This window comes from Meleagris gallopavo, chromosome 20 (assembly GCF_905368555.1).
Source record: "Meleagris gallopavo chromosome 20, MGAL_WU_HG_1.1, whole genome shotgun sequence".
Lineage (NCBI taxonomy): Eukaryota > Metazoa > Chordata > Aves > Galliformes > Phasianidae > Meleagris > Meleagris gallopavo.
The window spans coordinates 10,082,543-10,100,341 of record NC_139423.1 but is presented as its reverse complement, the minus strand read 5'-3'; the positions used below and the strand labels follow the sequence as shown (position 1 = coordinate 10,100,341).

At 53.5% G+C, this 17,799-nt stretch overlaps 1 protein-coding gene across 12 annotated transcripts in view; it reads left to right on the top strand.

The window, feature by feature from the left end:
• The window catches only part of CACNA1G (calcium voltage-gated channel subunit alpha1 G), a 108,878-nt gene that overhangs the window by 35,308 nt on the left and 55,771 nt on the right, over nucleotides 1-17,799 (top strand). For 5 of the 12 annotated variants that reach the window (XM_085239980.1, XM_085239978.1, XM_085239976.1 and 2 more), the window contains exons 9-15: nucleotides 39-83; nucleotides 926-1,287; nucleotides 11,492-11,643; nucleotides 12,115-12,300; nucleotides 13,358-13,472; nucleotides 13,700-13,855; nucleotides 17,505-17,573. In XM_085239980.1, the coding sequence (XP_085096106.1) occupies nucleotides 39-83; nucleotides 926-1,287; nucleotides 11,492-11,643; nucleotides 12,115-12,300; nucleotides 13,358-13,472; nucleotides 13,700-13,855; nucleotides 17,505-17,573 (1,085 nt within the window). The remainder of the gene's footprint in view (nucleotides 1-38; nucleotides 84-925; nucleotides 1,288-11,491; nucleotides 11,644-12,114; nucleotides 12,301-13,357; nucleotides 13,473-13,699; nucleotides 13,856-17,504; nucleotides 17,574-17,799) is intronic. The other 7 variants (XM_085239986.1, XM_085239979.1, XM_085239985.1 and 4 more) reach the window with 3 other exon arrangements.

Below are 17,799 nucleotides of genomic sequence, written 5' to 3'. Positions count from 1 at the left end.
AGCTCCCTCCTCATTCTTTTCCCATTATACCTTTCCAGGGTTCCTTTCAGTCCACGTTACAGATAAAGGTGATGGATTTCGAGGTGAGGCCAATGGGAATCTTCCAACCAACCCAATGCATCTCAGCCCAAACCAGGAGGGAGGTTTCAACCAATCCAAGGGAAATGATTGTTTGTAATGAACCCATTCTCTTTCTCTTCCCAATCTCCTCCCAGTATGCTGTTTTTCCTGTGATCAGAGGGTCCGTTCCCCACATCCTTTCACTCCCCAGCTCAGGAAGACTGAAGTAGCATCAGGAACGAAGTGCAGCTTTCCCAAAGCCAGGGTTTGACACCTTGCCTGCAAGGTGCTCATTCCCCTTCCACATCTTGAGCTTTCTGAGCATGAGGCAACTGAGCTCAAATGCATTTAGCCTCCAAGAAGTGTTTCCAGGCCAGGCTTTCTCAGGCAGCCGATGCCATCCCCACCCCACTACTGTGACCTTGAGCACTGCAGGATTTGGCCTTTCCAGGCAGGATGCGTACAGGGAAAGCCACATCTCATCATCCCAGAGCCCATGCCCAGATCTGAGCTCTGAGCTGTTGCAGCTCTGTGTTTGCGTTGGTGCTGCTGCATGGATTTCTGCAGCTGGTGCCGGGGAGAAAATCCCACTGCTGCTGTCATCCCAGGAGCCACCTGGCAGCTGGGAGCGGGGGGAAGCTGGGGATTTTGGAGCATCTGCAACCAGTGGGAGCAGGAAGGGAGTTCTGCTGGTGGCGAAGCTTCTGCTAATTGCAGCACCGTGTGCCAGGGCTGTGGGAGATGATTGCTTTCTGCAGGCTCTCATGGCCTGTTGTATTGAGCACAACATTTTGCTGTCACTGTGCATAGGCAATTCTCCTGCCCTGGCTAATGGGCTGCCCTCCCCTAAATGTTGGCATTGCAGGTCCCTGCCCAAGCTCCTGCAAGATTGCCAGCCCCTGCACCAAGCTGGACGCCAGCTCCCGCAGCCCCGAGAGCTGCCCCTACTGCCTGAAGGCATTGGCCAACGAGGCCGAGCAGACAGACAACGAGACAGACTCGGACAGCGAGGGTGTGTACGAGTTCACACAGGATGCCCACTACAGCGACCAGCGGGACCCGCAGCGCGGCCGAGCCTGGGCCAGGAGCAGCAGCCGGGTGCTGGCCTTCTGGCGTGTGGTGTGCGAGACCTTCCGGAAAATCGTGGACAGCAAATACTTCGGCCGTGGCATCATGGTGGCCATCCTCATCAACACGCTCAGCATGGGCATCGAGTACCACGAGCAGGTGAGCTGGCTGCCCTCTCTCTATCCCGCATCCTTCATCCCACATCCCAGGGATGCTCAGCTCCGTGCTGGCACCGCAGCCACGTGGCAGCTGGGGTCAGTGCAGCCGCAGACAGAAGGTCTATTGAATTTACCATCCTGGGGGAGGAAGTGACAAATGCCTTCAGCTCCCTGGTGAGCGCGCCAGCAGCAGTGTGATGAATCCAAAATAGACTCATCGCAGGCTGTTCCTCCACTCTATTAGCGCAGTCCTTGCAGGCAAGAGGCGGCTGTGCTCCTGCCGAGCTTTTCCTTGTATATTGTCATTAAGAAAAGAGGTTGCCACTCTGGAGTGTCTCCATAGGGATGACAAGCTCTGCTCCCAAAAGGCTCCATCTGGTCCCTTTTGTGGCTGCGTGCATGGATGCTTTGCTCCCCTACCCGGAGCCCCACGGATGCTGCACGGGCTGGGCCGGGCTGGTTCCTGCAGGTGTGTGCTTTGTGCTGGGGAAGCCACGACCCTGGGTGCTGTGATGCTGCACAACCCCGCTGCACACATGCTGGTGTTCGGCCCCAGCAGCTGCTTGGAGTGCTGGGGCTGTCCCTGCCACAGCCATCCCTGTTCCATGCCAGCCCCTTCTGGGAACCCCCTGCGTCTCGAGTCACTGTTGTTTATTCCCCATTCTGGCACATTTTGCACTTGCTGCATACGGAGACGTCCCCTCCCTGCCCACAGTGCTGGTGGTGGTGGCTGCAGAGTGGCTCCAAATCCTGTGTCCTCCTATGGCATTAATGCCTCAGTGCCTGAACGCCAGGGAGACTCGGATGTGCTAAATGTGTCCCTTCAAACCAGCGCCTTCCCCGTGACGTCCTAATGCAGACTGGCTGGCTAACCTTTGTTTTCAGCATGCATTAGTAGCTGTGCTCCTGTAGTCCCACAGGTAGGGAGCCACTCATCACAGGGATTCTTACAGAGCTGCAGGGGAACCTTCCATGAGTCCGTGTTTGTTTAGTAATAAAGCTCATCTCCTGGGAACCTGCAGGGAGACAGCTTACAGAAACTGATAACAGTTTGCATTTCTCTTCTGAGTGCACGGAAAGTGACAGCAGGTCTGCTGTGCTGGGATTGTCCAGGGGTAGGAGGTCAAAGCTGGTCGCCCATTCAGCATTTCAGGTGATATTGCTGCAGGGTACTGCTGTGCTCCTGGGAACTGTCCTGCTGGGATGGATGGGTGGTTGGGATGGGATGGGATGGATGGGTGGATAGGTAGATAGGTGGATGGGATGAGTGCTTGGAGGGAGGGATGGAGGGATGGAGGGAGGGACGGAGGGAGGGAGTGGTTAGGCTCCTGGCTTGTTGCCTCAAGGGCAACAATGCAAGCCCTTAACTCTTTGTCTTGGAGAAAAACCTGGCCTTTGCCCCACCAGCAGTGTGCCCTGGCAGGCAGGTAGATGGCAAAAGGCAGATTTTTGTGGCGGTTTTCTGGTAACAAGGTGAAGGAAGCGGATGTGCGTGGGGGACTCCAGATCCTGTGGGTGGTTGCTTTCTCTGACAGTATTTTGAAGCTACTACTGTTCCAGATTCCTTTCTCCCAGGCACTCAGAGTGCATGGCTGAGCCTGTTTTTATTAGTTCATCTGCTTAGAGTGGCGGCAGAGAACAGAGAGGTGTTTTTCTGTTAACTTGAGAAGCTTATAGTCTGCAGTTTCATAATCTGACAGTTATGAGAGCAGGAATTGGAGTGGAGAAATGCTGGGCCAGGCCTTTCTGCAGGGATGATAAACACTGAAACATGAGATTTTTCTTTTATAAGAGACCTTTCTAAATGTGCAGGTATCAGCCTCACCAAATTTGTCTTCATTTGGTGATTGTTTGCAAAGAGGTGATGGGGCTCAAAGAGTACTTGACTCTGTAAATTTCTATATTAATCTCTCTGCTTATTTAATGAATATTTACCTTTTCTGTTTTGTTTTGTTTGTTTTTTTACGCAAGGCGGCCCTGGGCACACCAAGTCGTGTTAGGATAAATTCTTTCAGGACATGTTTTATGATGCCCTGTCAAAAGCATTGTGTTGCTCACCGGCACAGTGCTGGAGGAGAGAGGATACTCCAGCAGCTGTGTGCTGCAGGAGGGTTGGGATGGCCTGGGATGGGCTGGGATGGGCTGGTTCTGTGGGATCCCAGCAGTGTTGGGTAGGATCCAGCAGTTCTGGGACCGGCAGAGCATCCTGGTGCTGGTCGGCTGAGGTCCCCACCACAGCCAGGGGGGAGAAGTGAGCTCCTCTGGAGGCTTTGCATCCCGCCTTCGCATCCAGAAGGGCCCTGCTTCGTCCCTGGAAGGCTGGGACAGTCCTCACAGCCACTTGTGTAGCTGACACCACCCAAAGACGGTCAGCTGGCATATTTAGGAAGACGGCAACAGCCTGAAAGCATACTGAAATTAATAGGAACCAGGGGGTGTTGAAAACACTGCTCCCCACCTGCTCCTGCTGTTTGCTCGTGTTCTTCCATCAGTCACCCAGGCCAAGATGAGCACCCTGCTCCTCATCCCAAGGGCTTCACCCTCCCCTCCTCAGAACCTCCGATCCCAACCCTCGCCTCTATAGATCACCCACAACAACATCATTATAACAGCCGTTTGCCCAGGGGCTGTGTTTCCCCCCAGCTCCTTCAGACACCATTGGGCAGCACCCTGGCTGACTGCATCGCCCGGCATGGGGCCGCTTCCACGTGGCTCCGGTGTGTGTGAGCACGGGGTGCACTGGCAGGGCGCAGTGCTGTGCTGTGTGCAGGCTGTGCCTCTGCCGGGGGAGGAAGGCAGAGGGCCGAGCAGTGGCAGCGCTCAGCGCGTCGCTGCTGCTGGGCAGCGGTGTGAAATTTTCCATCAGGGAAACGACAAGCAGATTGCTGCGGATTATTGATGTGACTGCTAAAGAGCTTGTTTTTCTACGGAGCCGAAGCGAAATGCAGGTAGAAACTGTTAGCTTTGGGTAGGGAAATAGGTGATTTCAGGGTAGGCTCTGGGGGATTTTAAGTACGCTGCTGAACCAATCGACTGATTCGCCTTAGGGAAGCTGAGTCTCCGCAGCGATGCCGGGGCTTTGCAAAAGCTTGTTCTGCCATAGCGCGGGAGCAAAATGTGCTGCTCAACCAGAGGGCTCCTGTGCTGCGCTCCCCCCGGCCCTGGCGGCGAGCCAGGCTGCACTCCACAATGTGCTGCTTTCCTTTCTTTCAAGCCCTTCCTTGGAGTGAAATGCAGAGGCTTAGCGCGAGGCGTGATGCTGAACTTCTCAGCAGGGGAAAGAATTCGGTGAGAGCTTCCTGAAGGAAGGGCTCGGGGTTTTGTTTTTGTTTTTAAAATCTGGTTCGCATTGAGCAGCCTGGCTGTTCCGATTTTCCTTGTCTGAACTCGCTCGGTATGAACTATCCCCCACATCTCCGTTTGTTTGAACAGCACTTGAATTTCAGCCGCTGTCTCTGCGGCGTTTCACCGTTGTAATGAGAAGGAGCCACGGTCCCAACCCGAGGGTCCTCCCGGCCGTCCAAAGCCGCAGAGGCTGCAGCTTTGTGTGGGGGTTTGGATCTCGGCAGAACCAAACCTGTGGGCTGTGGGAAGGAAGAGGAAATCATTCAGACCTCTACAGACACTTATTTTTTTTTCTAATTTTTGAAAGCAAATTGGAGGGGTGACGAGGGGGAATGGCTCTTTGGGACAGCATCCAGGGAGAGCAGCTCATGGCAGCGGGAGGCCGTTCTCAGGGGGAGGAGGAAGGGGCCCTGCTGAGGCTTTGAGTTCAGAGCAGCATCTAAAGCTGAAGTCCTGCCGTGCTTTGCTGCAGGTGCCAGGCGTGTGATGGCACAGCCAATGCAGTCTTGTCAGTGGTACCACTACCATCTGGGTTGGGGTTCAGAAGCACTTTGATCCCAGGAGGGCAGTTGCTGGGTTGTTGGCCAAGAAAGTGGTGGAGTCACCATCCCTGGAGGTGTTCAAAACAGTAGATATCTCACTGAGAGATGTGGCTCAGTGGTGATGGGCTGATGGTTGCACCAGATGATCTTAGTGACCTTTTCCAACCTTTAAGATTCGATGATTCTAAATGGAGCTGCTACTTTGCCATCTCTGTGTGCCAAAATAGGGTCTTTCCAAGTGCTCCTCTGCCTCCAGAAGAGGTGGTGGAGATCACATGAGCTGCAGCCTGTGGGTTCCTACTGCTCGGGTCACCCTGGTCTGGAGGTGAGGTGGCACTTGGGTTGTGTCCCACTGGTGCAAGGATTCAGAGACCAGTCCTGTCCCCAGGCAGCATCCATCCCGGTGAGCAGTGCCAGCTCTGCACCATGTCAGTGCCAGGCAGTGCTGGGCTCCCTTAACCCTGTGTCAGCAGCCTATCCTGACCTTTTCACTATGAAGCTTGCAATTTGATGATTCCCCCTATAAATCTGATTTGTTAGGTTTTGATCCAGGAAGACACTTATGCATGGGCATGTGTCCCTCTGTACCAAGGAGATTCCCTTCCCTGGACAGCGCGTGCTCTTCCCAAGTCCCGCATTCATGGATGTCTTTGCTTCCTAGAGACAGCTCTGCTTCCACTTTGGTGCATGTCCCATGTCTCTATTTAACTCCGTGACACATCTCCCAGCCCCGTGCCAGCTCATCCCAGCCAAGCTCCAAGCTCTGGCAGCGGCTGAGGCTTCCCCTCCCTCAGAAGCTGCTGGCTCGGAGCAGGCGACATCCCAATTTCCCAGCACTGCAGCTGCGCGGGGCACCCAGCCTGCAGGAAAACAAGGTGCCCTGTAGATTTGCACGTGTTGTATTCAATTAGCCCTCGCTTCAGCAGAAATTACTCTTATTAACTGTTTGTTGTTGGAGACCAGGGGAGTCAAATCGATGCTAATGGAAGGCATTGGAGCTGTTAATCACTGGGATGGCTGCCTTCAGAACCAGCTGGCTGATTGTCACTGGGGGTAATTCCTTCTCTGGACCTCAGGGGTTCTCCCACTCCTCAGCAACATGAGGGGTTTATGAGGTCTTGTAGGAACCCGTGTCTGTCAATGGACTTGCTCCCCATCTCCTGCAGAGCTGAGGCCTCAGGTGCGCTCACAGCAGCGCCCTGCCCATACAGCAGCCTTAATCCCAGTTTTGGAGATGGAATCTTCTGAGAATTAAAAGAGATTTCACGCAGTGGGAAAACGTTTGAGCTCTTATCAGACAATTCAGTTCTCTGCATGCGTTATGGATGAACCGACGGGGGTTTGCGACATCCCCTGAAGTCTCCTTCAGCTCTGCGGATGGGAGCTGTGAGCACCAATCCTCCCGGTGCTTTTGGCTCGGGGTTGGAGCTCCTCGTGCTGCCTGCTCTCCCCCCACACAGCTGTTGTTTCAGCTGCCATCAGCGCCCCGCGCTACCGCTGCTCTGCCGGCGCCCACAGCAGACTCTGCTCGGCCGAATGGCACAAGATGCATTTCTGGAGACGGCTCCATCCCTGTGCGGATGGCTCATCCCTGCTCTGCAGATATCCGGGCGTTCCTCTCCGCTCAGCTTTGATGGCTGCGCTTGCGACCCCCGGCTGGGAGCCGCACACAGCGAAGCTCGGGAGCTCCCGGCTTCCTGCGGACGCCCTGATTGCGGCTTCCTCTGTGCCCTCCCAGGCGTCACCTCTCGTCTTCCCCGGTTCCCCGACGGAGGTCGGTCCGTGTCCCTCCTCAGCCCCAGTTTTCAGCTCTGTTACGAACGTGCTTTTGCTGATGGAAGGAAACTACCAGCGTTCCCCCGCCGCCGCCCGTCAGCATCAGAGCTGGCGTTCGGGCGCCAGAAGGCGGTCTCAGCAGATCCGTGCAGGTGCCGCTCAGCCTTCTCCTTCCCTGCTTCTTTTTGCCCTCCCTCCCCTCGGTACTTCTCAAGTACTAATGGCGAGATAAGTTGGAAACTTGGTGGAGCTTAACTAGAAATAGAGGGCTTTAAATCTCAAGTGCTTACAAGGTGTGACCAAGTGGAAATGCAGCTTTTGTTCAGCTTAAGCTCCTCCGAAACCCGGGTGCAGGGATGAGCTGCTCCGTGTTTCTCTTGCATTTTCTGGGATAATATTCATCCTGAAATCTCAGGCTGGGGAAGATGAGGAGCTCAGGCAGAGCAGCTGCTGTGGCTCCGAGGATCGGGTGTGGGGCTGCAGGGCTATGGGGCAGGACAGCAGACCGTGGTGCCCTCGGGCTCTCAGTGCACTTGTGGGGTGGGTGCAGGGGCACAGCTGCGGGAAATGCGTGTTGGGGTGCGGTGGGTGGAGGAGCCGAGTGTGAACCCTCCGTCCTGCTGCTTCCTAAGCACTCTTCCAAGAGGGAAATTCTTCTTTTTAGCCATTTTGGCAAAGGATCTGTAGGGAAAGCCTCACAGCACAGCTTGGACCTGGGCAACGGGTAAATCCCTGTCCATCTGCTTCTTGCTGGAGCCAGCTGCCAGCTCTAAGTGATGGGCAGTCAGCGTGGGACTGGGCATTTTGCTGATTGATGGCTGCTTCCCTTCATCCAAATTCCTTACGTTTCCCCCAGTCTTGCTCGGGTCTCGAGGAGGACGCAGTGCAGACATCTGCACCTGCAGGGAGTGCAGGGAGACTTTGGTGGGAGGGTGTCAGGCTGAGGGGAGAGGAGATTCACCTGTTTATGTGACCTGTTTGATTTTTCTTATGTAAATATATAAATATATAAATATATATATATAAAATCTGCAGGTGATGACTCAGTAAAATGTTGGTGTTTCCTGGGAAATAGCTGAGGTCGTTATTTTCTTTCTGTGGTATTTTTCTCTAGTTGCCATGGAAATGCTTTCAGGAGGGCTCTGTTCCGCAGTTGCGGAACGGCTCAAGAGTTTGTGTGCTGTCCTGGATGCTCCCTGCCCCCCAGGCACCCCTTTGCACTGGGGAATGGAAGGTTTTGGTGTTCTGTTTTGTTGTTGGGGCGATAGAGGGGAAGGCCACTCAGGTGCTTTTGGGCGGGATGCAGGCACCCCCTGGCAGGGCACAACCACTCCAGGTGTGCCCACATGGACCCTGTGTGTGTAGGTCCAGTGGTGGTGGGCACTGTGTGCCATAGAACCACAGAATAGGCCAAGTTAGAAGGGACCCTTGAAGATCATCGATTCCAACTCCTGGGCTGTGGCACGGTCATTTTGCTGCCATGGCTGGAGGAAGGCAGGAACGAAAGCCTCGTGAGCTCTCTGCAAGGTGTGGCAGGGTGTTCGGTAGCATTCCATCGCCCTATTGTGGGGAATGGGGGAGCGCAGCCCATGTGAGTGCTGGGTTGGGCTTGGGGTGCTCCCCCAAGCATGCATGGGGGAAGGGAGGTGAATGGGATGGATGTTTTCTTTCTTCTGCAGCTGAATTCGGGGTGTTCTGTGTGCCCATGCCCCCTGCCCAGCTCACCCTTCCCATGCCCCGCTCCCCGCCGTGTTGTTTTGCAGCACGGTGTTTGTTTGCTGCTTCTGTTTTATGTGCTGCCAGCTCTCATCAACGTGCCGTGCTGTACGGCAACACACTGACACTGTGCGAACACAGAGCTAACAGGGGGTGATGTATCCAGGGCACCACGTCTGTTGTCCAGTGGGGAGAGTGTCCTGGAGACGCAGTTCTGGATTTATGGAGGATGAGCCGATGCCTGCATCTCTCTCCTTCTGGGTGCTGCTCATTTAATCATAGGATGTTTTCATTGTAATTAGTCACTGCTGCTACTGATGAGGAGATTAGCAGACTTCACTTTAGAGACATATATATATATATATATATAAAAACATTATCTGAGATATTTGAAGCATCTGTTTGAACATTTTGTGAACGAAAGTTTCCGTGTTCTTCTTCAGGCTGTGTTATTTATATTTTCCTATTCCATTTTGCGGTACAGAGCAAATGGATGAGGGAGTAGGGGCTGACATGAAGGGCAGGGCTTTCAGAACATTAGAGTTGGCCACATCTGAAACTCTTCCATCTACTTTGAGATGACAGTTTTAATTCCCACTGGGTGGAAAAGCCACTTCCCTGCAGGATTTTAGCGCTGCCAAAGGGAGGATGCTTCAGACACGCCTGTGATTTCCCGAAGGCAGCAGCACCTTCAGAGCAGCCTCATTATCTGTGCATGTGGCTCCTTGGGAATCCCGTAGCTGGGGTTCGGCATTGCCCCCAGGCTCTGTGTCCCTGCAGGGTGAGCATCCCCTCAGGCGGGCACACAGCACAGCCCACCTCCATCCCCACAGATAATTCCCAGGTGTGTGAAGGCACCGCTCGTGGCACAGCGGTGATGCGTCCTGTGGAAGGGATGTGGAGCCCCATGAGCTACGCCGTGGGAATTGCCACATGGGAGCACCCCAAGGAAACCCCTCTGTGTAACTCACAGCACCCATCTGCTGCCTTGGGACGTGCTGTTTCCCAGTGCAGAATAATTCTTTGGGATGCTCCTTTCCTGCGGCAGCACTGGGCTGTGCTGGGGATGCACATCTTCTGCATGGGGAGGGGAGGCTTTCCTGCCAGCTTCAGTCGGTTTGGACCATTAATCTCAGGTTTTTGTTATTAATTCTCCATTTAGTCAGGAGATCCCGCTCTGCTTTCACAATGTGCGCTCAGCACCTCAGGTGTTTGCAAAGGAAAATCGGAAAGATCGCATGGAGCAGCAGCAGAGGGCAGGTGGATTTTTGGGTACAACCCAGTAGGGAGGAGGAGCTGCTGGTGGGCACACGGCAGGCAGCAGCAGGGCTCCGTGGGGCTGTGCCAGGAGCACGCTGCTTTCCCTACGGCACTGCTGCTGCAATGGTGAGAGCTCTGCTGCTGCGGCACGGGGGACTTCTACGTGAGCTGGCTTTTTTTGGGACTGATGTAGACTTTCAGCCGTTTAAAATTGTCCTGAGGTGCAGCTTAGTGTATGGATTCCCAGCCTGTTTGTTACTTCGTGTCTGAGTTATTCCCATAGGGATGGGATGTTAAACCAGCGCTGTGTTTAATACTGGGAGCCGAGGCATTGGCACTTGAGCTCTAGATCATGTCAGGTGTGTGCTTGGCAGATGCTAGCCAAGGGGATGCTCATCCACCAGGATGTCTGAGGCGCAGGAAGCATTCAAATCCCCCTTTTCTCCTTTTCAATTATTTTTCTCTGTTGATGCTGCCGTTTCCTGCTCTGCCACCTGGGGACTGCTGCTTTGTCATCACAAAGTCCCACCAGGACCTCCGCAGGTCCTCTGGGACTGCTGCACTGCTGAGATAACGTCAGAGCAGTTTGAGTCCCCGGCTGCCACCGCACTGGGGTGGAGGAACTCGAGCTAAACAGGCTCGGCCAGCTGTGCCTGGAGACTTCAACACACAGAAACAGCAGGGACTGGAAGTCCACGGGGATTTAACTGTTTATAGACAGCATATAGCCATAAAACCTTTGGTTTCTCCTGTCTCTGAAGCAGAGCTGATGACGCTCTGAGCAGGACGGTGACACCAAGCCTTTGGGCTCCCACACTGCCTGCTGGGGCTGGGACCTGCAGCTTCTGTGGCCCCGTGGCTGTGCTGTGCTTGTGGCTGTGCTTTGGGGTTAAATGGGGAAAAGGGCTTTGGGTTGAGATCTCCTCCTGATGATGCTGGTGGTGAAGTCTGATCCCAAGCAGACTACAGCACTGCTTTTGTCTTCTGCCATATGTTTTCCAATTATGCCCGCCCACCTGCCACGGAAAGCGCAGCGCTTGGTGTCTGCAGGCATTGTTGGGAACCCCCTGTGAAGTGTGTCAGAAAAACACAAAGGCATTAATTTAGGTCCAAGATTGCTGGAAGTCAGTTTGCTGGTTTTTTTTCTTTTTCTATTTTTAGGTTGCCTGACTGAAACACTGGGATTGGGCCCTCCTGCAGTAGTGCTGTTCAGGTCTCCTGATAGTGAGGTTTTTTGGAGGTATTTCAGTTGCAGCACCCAAAGCCTCTGCTCTAGAAAGGTTTAGCTTAAATCTTTTGGTTCGTGACACTTTGACATAAACCTACTGCTAACTGTGATGTATGCAAAGTCCACATCTGGATTTACTTCCTCAGTTTCCAACGGATGTATAAACATGAAATATCTAATGGTGTTTTCCTTCTCTCTCCTGGGCTTCAAGTGAGCTGTTGTCACGTTGTCCTGCTGCCATCAGCCTCATGTTCCTACACTTGTGCTATTTGGGCTGGCTGTATTTTCAGGTGTATTTTCCAAATGGACAACCAACCATTCCACCCCTTCTTTTCCAGCCGGAGGAGCTCACCAACGCCTTGGAGATCAGCAACATCGTCTTCACGAGCCTCTTTGCCCTGGAGATGCTGCTCAAAGTCCTTGTTTACGGCCCCTTTGGCTACATTAAGAACCCATACAACATCTTTGATGGGATCATCGTGGTGATTAGGTACAAACCCAGAGCTTCCTTTACGCGCGTTTCCCTTCATTTGGCTAGCCCATTAAAATGGGACGTAATGGTGAGTGGGCATAACTGCCTTCCTATGGCGCTTCTCTCTGCTGTAAGTTAACACAATCAGACACAATTGCTAGTAGATTTTGAGGTTATTTTCTGGTCATTTCTGAGAGAGCCATGCAGAAAGTTATCCGTCTTGGGAGAGTCTGGGACCCAAATGGCACATCGAGTGCCCAGCTAAATAACTGCTTTTGGGCACGTACCAAACTGTGGTTGCAGCTGAGGGCTTCTGACCCTGGTGGGGTTCAGCTCCAGGAGGCGTTGGGAGCTCCTCTCTGCCCGTGGAGGGTCTCCCACTCCCCATCTCTCTTCCCTCCGAATTCCCCCCTCTCCTTTGCTTCTTCTCCCCATGCCTTCGTGCCAGGTGTTCTCTGCCCATCCCACAACGAACTCTTTTCCTCTCAGCGTGTGGGAGATCGTGGGGCAGCAAGGCGGGGGGCTCTCAGTGCTGCGGACCTTCCGGCTCATGCGGGTTCTGAAGCTGGTGCGCTTCATGCCAGCCCTGCAGCGGCAGCTTGTTGTCCTCATGAAGACCATGGACAACGTGGCCACCTTCTGCATGCTGCTGATGCTCTTCATCTTCATATTTAGGTGGGTGCCTGGTGAGAGCTCTGCGTTCCGGGGTGTTCAGTGGGATCCCGTGGGGATGTGAGGGGACCGTGCTGGGCCGTTTCTGAGCTCACAGTCCCAGAGCAGCGCTGGCAGTGGTTTGATGACAATCTTCTTTTAATTCTGGCCAAATCGGACATCTGTCTTCGTGAGATCATTTGCAAGGAAAATCCTTCATCTGGATGATTCCTTGACACCACCCCGAAACATCTGTCCCATTACACGCAGACGAGCCTGGTGCTGAGAATATTGTTAAGGAAGAGGGCAATGTTGCTAAAATAAAGGCAGCAGAAGTGGTGCTCGTGCTCTGGCATGGCCTCCTCAGAGAAGTAAAGTTCTGCAGTGGGAATGCTAGAAATAGGTTTGGGGTAGCCCCAGAATTCTGGATTTGGGTCTGGATTTCAACTCAAAGCCATGTAGCATCCACTCCTCCAGTGTCCCAGTGCTGGAAGGCTGATGAAAGCTGCTCTGTGCAGTAATGATCCTTTTCCCAGTGAGGCATTTTGCTCCGAAGCACTGTTTGCTGCCACGATGCTGAACAGAGCTGTGAATAATGTGATTATGCAGGTTACTGGCTGAGAGCAGGGGAAGACAAATTATTCCTTTAGCATCAATCTGAAATGAAAGATATTCTGTTTTCATGTCAAAATTGGAAAAGATGTGGTGAGCCCCCTGATATGCTCCATTCAGGCTTTTCGCAGGAACCCTTTTTGTCTTCCCTATTCAGTTTAAGCATATTTTGCTGAAAATCGTGTCATCGCAAAGGGAGAAGTCAAAACATTTTGTTTAGAAAGAGCTGAAACAAAATGTTGTGACTGACAAAACACAAAGGAAAAGAAAAGGAAGGAACGGGCTCACTTTCCGAAGCCGTGCGACACGGTTGACCCGAATTCACTCTCAGTTTGCTCTAGGAGTTCTCTAGGAGTGCTTTTCAGTGAAGGAGTGACTCATCTTTCAAAAGATGGGATGGAAGGGCCCTGCTGGAGCTGGGGGCAGCGCTGCGGTGCAGCCCCGGCTCAGCACTGCGCTCTCCTCGCAGCATTCTGGGGATGCACCTCTTTGGCTGCAAGTTCGCTTCCGAGCGGGACGGCGACACTCTGCCCGACAGGAAGAACTTCGACTCCTTGCTCTGGGCCATCGTCACCGTTTTCCAGGTACTGAGCAGAGAGCAGCCCGACCTGTTGCCCTCTGGGGCCGGGGGGTGGGGCGGCTGCACGGCTCGGTGGAGCTCTTGTTGCAGAGGCGCTGAAATAGGGACGTTAGTTTAGTTCCAGCTAGGGGTCGTGTCCAAACCTGGGATGCTTGCCTGCAGACTGCTCACCCGGAGCAGATGCCAGCGTGCCGCTCTCTGTCTGACGCTCCTGAGGCTTTTTCTCTGCAGATTTTGACCCAGGAAGACTGGAACAAGGTCCTCTACAACGGCATGGCATCTACCTCCTCCTGGGCAGCACTCTACTTCATTGCCCTCATGACGTTCGGGAATTACGTTCTCTTCAACCTGCTGGTGGCCATCCTGGTGGAGGGTTTCCAGACGGAGGTAATGTTCTCTCACTCTGCCTTTGTTGGCTTTGAATGTTGCAGAGCCTGCAGACCTGCAGCAGGAATGTGATTTCCGAAGTGGGCAGCAGCACATTTACCAGAGTGGTTCATGAAAAGAAGTGGGGAAAAATGAGGTCTTTTTTTTTTCTTTTTTCTTTTTTTTTTTCCCCTCCCTTCTTTCTGCTTAGCCAAGGCACAGTTTAATACAGCAAGTCCTTTAAATGAAGGGCTTAAATGAAAAGCATTGTTAGCATTAATGCAGGAGGGAGAACTCAGCGGTGAGTCAGGCACTGCAGATGGGATAACTGCTATGACAGTGCCTTTGAAACAGTTCTCTCCATGTTTGTGAGCCAGATTAAAACCCTTCCTGAAAACTTACGCAGGCTGCTGGGAGATTAGGAGCATGATTAACTTCTTTGGCAGCGCGTGCTCGTGGAGCTCCTCCTGCTTCCAGCACCGCAATGGTCTCCATTTTAAGGCACCTGGTCCTCATCCCTGCCAGCTCCACGCGGCACCCAGGGAGCTGTGGGATTTTGGGAAGGTTGGGGGGTTTGCCTGGAGCTGCAATTTCTGTGGCTGCAATTTCTGGAGCTGCACCCCAAAACGGGGACCTGCGGTGCCCACCCACCCCATAGGAGTTTCCCAGTGTGCAGAGGGATGGGGGGCTGCGTCCTGCCGGGGACCAGAGGGGGAGCAGCAGCCCAAAGCTGTTTGCTGGGACTGCTTCTATGCCTGTGCTTTTACATACTGTCTCTGCTGCTGCTAAGTGAGCCGAGCAGCGGAATATTATTTAAGATTTGTTGCCCCTGTGTCCTAATATCCTACCAGCCTGGGAACAGCTATGCGCAGAACCGTATTTATTTTTATTATTGTTATTATTTTTGCAGTGCAATCTAGAGTTACGTTAATGGAATCGTACCAGGAGATAGCTAGAAGAAATTCTCTCATTTTTCTGTATCGTCTCTCTGTGTCGGTGTTTTCTTGTTTAATTGTTACTGCTGTGGCCGTTTCTCTTGTACACCCCCCCTCCACCACCATTCAGCCTGAAGGGAAGGTCACCGCCAGTTCTCTTCCATAGCTCAGTGTTCCTTTGCCTGAGTGAGAAGAGGTAGAAGGCTCCTTGGCTTGCAGAGCGATGACGGCTTCGAAACCAAACCTTTGTCTGTTCAGCCAAGCAAATTGATTCTCTGAAGGTCGCCTGAGTGGCAGAGCCCCGTGTCTCGCCCAAGGCTCAGCCCTGCTGTGCAGCCACCCCTTCCTCACCCCCTGTCCCTAGGGAGGTGACCCCCCAGCCCCGCCGCCTGTTTGGTGCTGGAGCACATGGCACTCTGCTTGCTTCTGGCTGGCAGCGATTTCCCCCGCCCGCTTGCAGCCAGCTGGCACCGCAGCACCGCTCGCTGTCATTCACCGCAACGCGCTGCGGTTCTGTTCCCATGTCCGCAGCTTTAAGGGCGCATCTCTGCTGAGCCGGCACGGAGCGGCGAGCACTGAGCGCCGGGACCACGACCCAGCACAGCCTCCAAAGCCCGGCGCCTCCTCTGCCCCTCGGGCAATAGCTCTGCCCAACCATGTGATTTTGATGGCCTTGCACCTGATTCATGCAATTAACCACTTTGCTTACAGTGCTGTTTTGTATCTCAGGCTTGTAGAGAGGTGTTTTACTAATCATCTTCCTTCCACATCCTTGTTATTCTGAGCTCTCAGCGCTCCTCCGGTAAATGGCAACGTGTGAAAGAGGGAGCTCAGCGGGAGCTGCTGGGGCCGGGAGCCCACGGGGGGGATCCAGCACAGCCACAGCACCCGGACCTCAGCGCTCTGCATCCCTGCAGCTCTGCAGCTCCCACACACCTCTCCCTCTGGGCTTTAATAGAGAGTGCACGAAGGATCCTCTCCTCAGCAGCATTAATAGAGAGATCATCCCTCCCTGTAAACAAACCCCTTGTCCCTCTCCAGCCCTTGCACTCGACCCTTCCTCTGAGCGAGGTGTTTTTCCACTCTCCTTCAGCTTTCCAGGCTGAAACACAATCTCAGGGCGGCTGCCTTTATCTCCCCAGTCCTTGACTGCCTTTCCTCAATCTGCAAGCACCTCGTTAATTTTAGTGCACGGCTTTGCAGCCCCAGTTGCTAGGCAGCAGATGTATATAAGCAATCGGGAAAGAAGAAGGAGCCGTTCCAAACTTTGAATATGGAGCAATATATTTTGCCGAGTTGATTTTCTCCCCCCATTTTTTCTTTCTTTTTGTAACCTGCTCCCCCAGTGCAGGAGGCACGCTCAGGACGTGACGCAGCGTGGCTATTTTTGGGCACATGTTCTCTGATTGAGCTCAGGCTGGGTGTTTGTGTGGGGAAGGTGAGCAGGGGACCCCATTTGATGGAGCTGCTCATTTGAAATCGCTGCCTGAGCGCAGGTCTCTGCCCTGGGATTTCTCTCTGAAGCTAACAATGGCTCCTCTCTGTCAGACACAAAGCTCCTCTCACGAGGGACTCCCTGACGACGTTATCTCCAAAGCGTATTCTTCCATTGGCGATCCTCCCAGCCTCCTCTTGCCTCGTCCTCACTCCCACCTCTGCCCCTTTCCCTGCCTTGTGCCCTAATTGCTGCCTGGTGCCCCGGGGCCACCCCCAGCCCCGCGCTCAACCTGCACGGTGTTGCAGTGCTCTGGCTGCAGTGGCAGAACCTGCAGAAAGCAGGACTTGGACTTCAACCAAAGGACTGAAGCCCATTTTCCCCATGTGGAGATTTTTGAATGGTGTTTTTGTTACATCCCGTATCTTTTGCACCCCTATCGGTTTCATTGGGATTGTCTTTGTGAAGGAAAAGTGTTTCCATGGTTTCTTTTGATGGCTTTTCCTCCTCTTTCTCTCACAGTCAATCTCTTACAGTCAATGACTTTAAATTAAGTGTCCATGGCTAGCAAGACCCCATGTCCCATTCAGATCCCTGAACCGATCAGAGAATTGTAGAAAACTCCAAGGACTCAGCCTTTCTAAAACTCTTCATCCCGGCTGAGAGCAGGGCGAGTTCTCCATCTGTGGGTTGCAGTCTGGAGCACTGCTGCCGTGCCCCAAGGAGCAGCGAGGGCAAGCAGTGAGCGTGCCCAGGGCCACACATCCCACCCCATGCTGGTGAGCAAAGGGCCACGAGTGCTGCTGCTTCTCCAGTGGGTCGAGAGGTACCGAGTCGTGGTGCTGAGAAGAGGTGCTGGAGGTATTTCACCTGGCTGTGAGAGGGCTGATGTTGTGTTAATCAAACATTCATTAGAAGCCTCCGCTGCTGCCTAATGATGGCATAATAAATAAAGATCCCATTATGCAGCTGCAAAAAGAAAAGAAGAAATCGTGTTTTCAATAATTAGCTGGTGTTTCATTAGCGCAATTATCACTTCGGAGCTGCATCAAGCTCTCGGTCTGAAACACTTAATTTAAAGGTAAGGCTGGCCCCGTCAGGGCTGCTCCCCCGGCTCTCCATCGTGGCCACACGCCGCCCTTCTCCATCTGCCTTTCCCCATCCCCTCCCTGCCTCCCCTCGTGTTGGTTTTTTTTGTTGTTGGTTTTTTTTTTTTCCCCTCTCATTTCTGCTGTCGAAACTGTGAAAATTGAACCCTCCTTCCCCTTCCTCCCCCTTCCCTGCCCTGTTTCTCCTTCAGGAGATCTCCAAGCGGGAAGATGCTGGGGGGCAGCTGAGCTGTATTCAGCTGCCGGGCGACTCGGCGGCGGTACGTACGGCCACGCATGAGCCTCCCACACCCCCATGGTTGTGTTCCTCGTGGTGCCTGGTCACACACCGTGCTGCCGTCCTCATCGTTGTTGCTGTCGTGCTGTCAGGGGTTGTTGGGATATCATTCTTTTCTTTTTGTTGTCCTCACTGTTGAGTCAGCCTCAGTTTTAAGTCCCTTCCTTCTCTGGGGTGCTGGAGGAATGAAGGTGGGTGCTCTGGGGAGC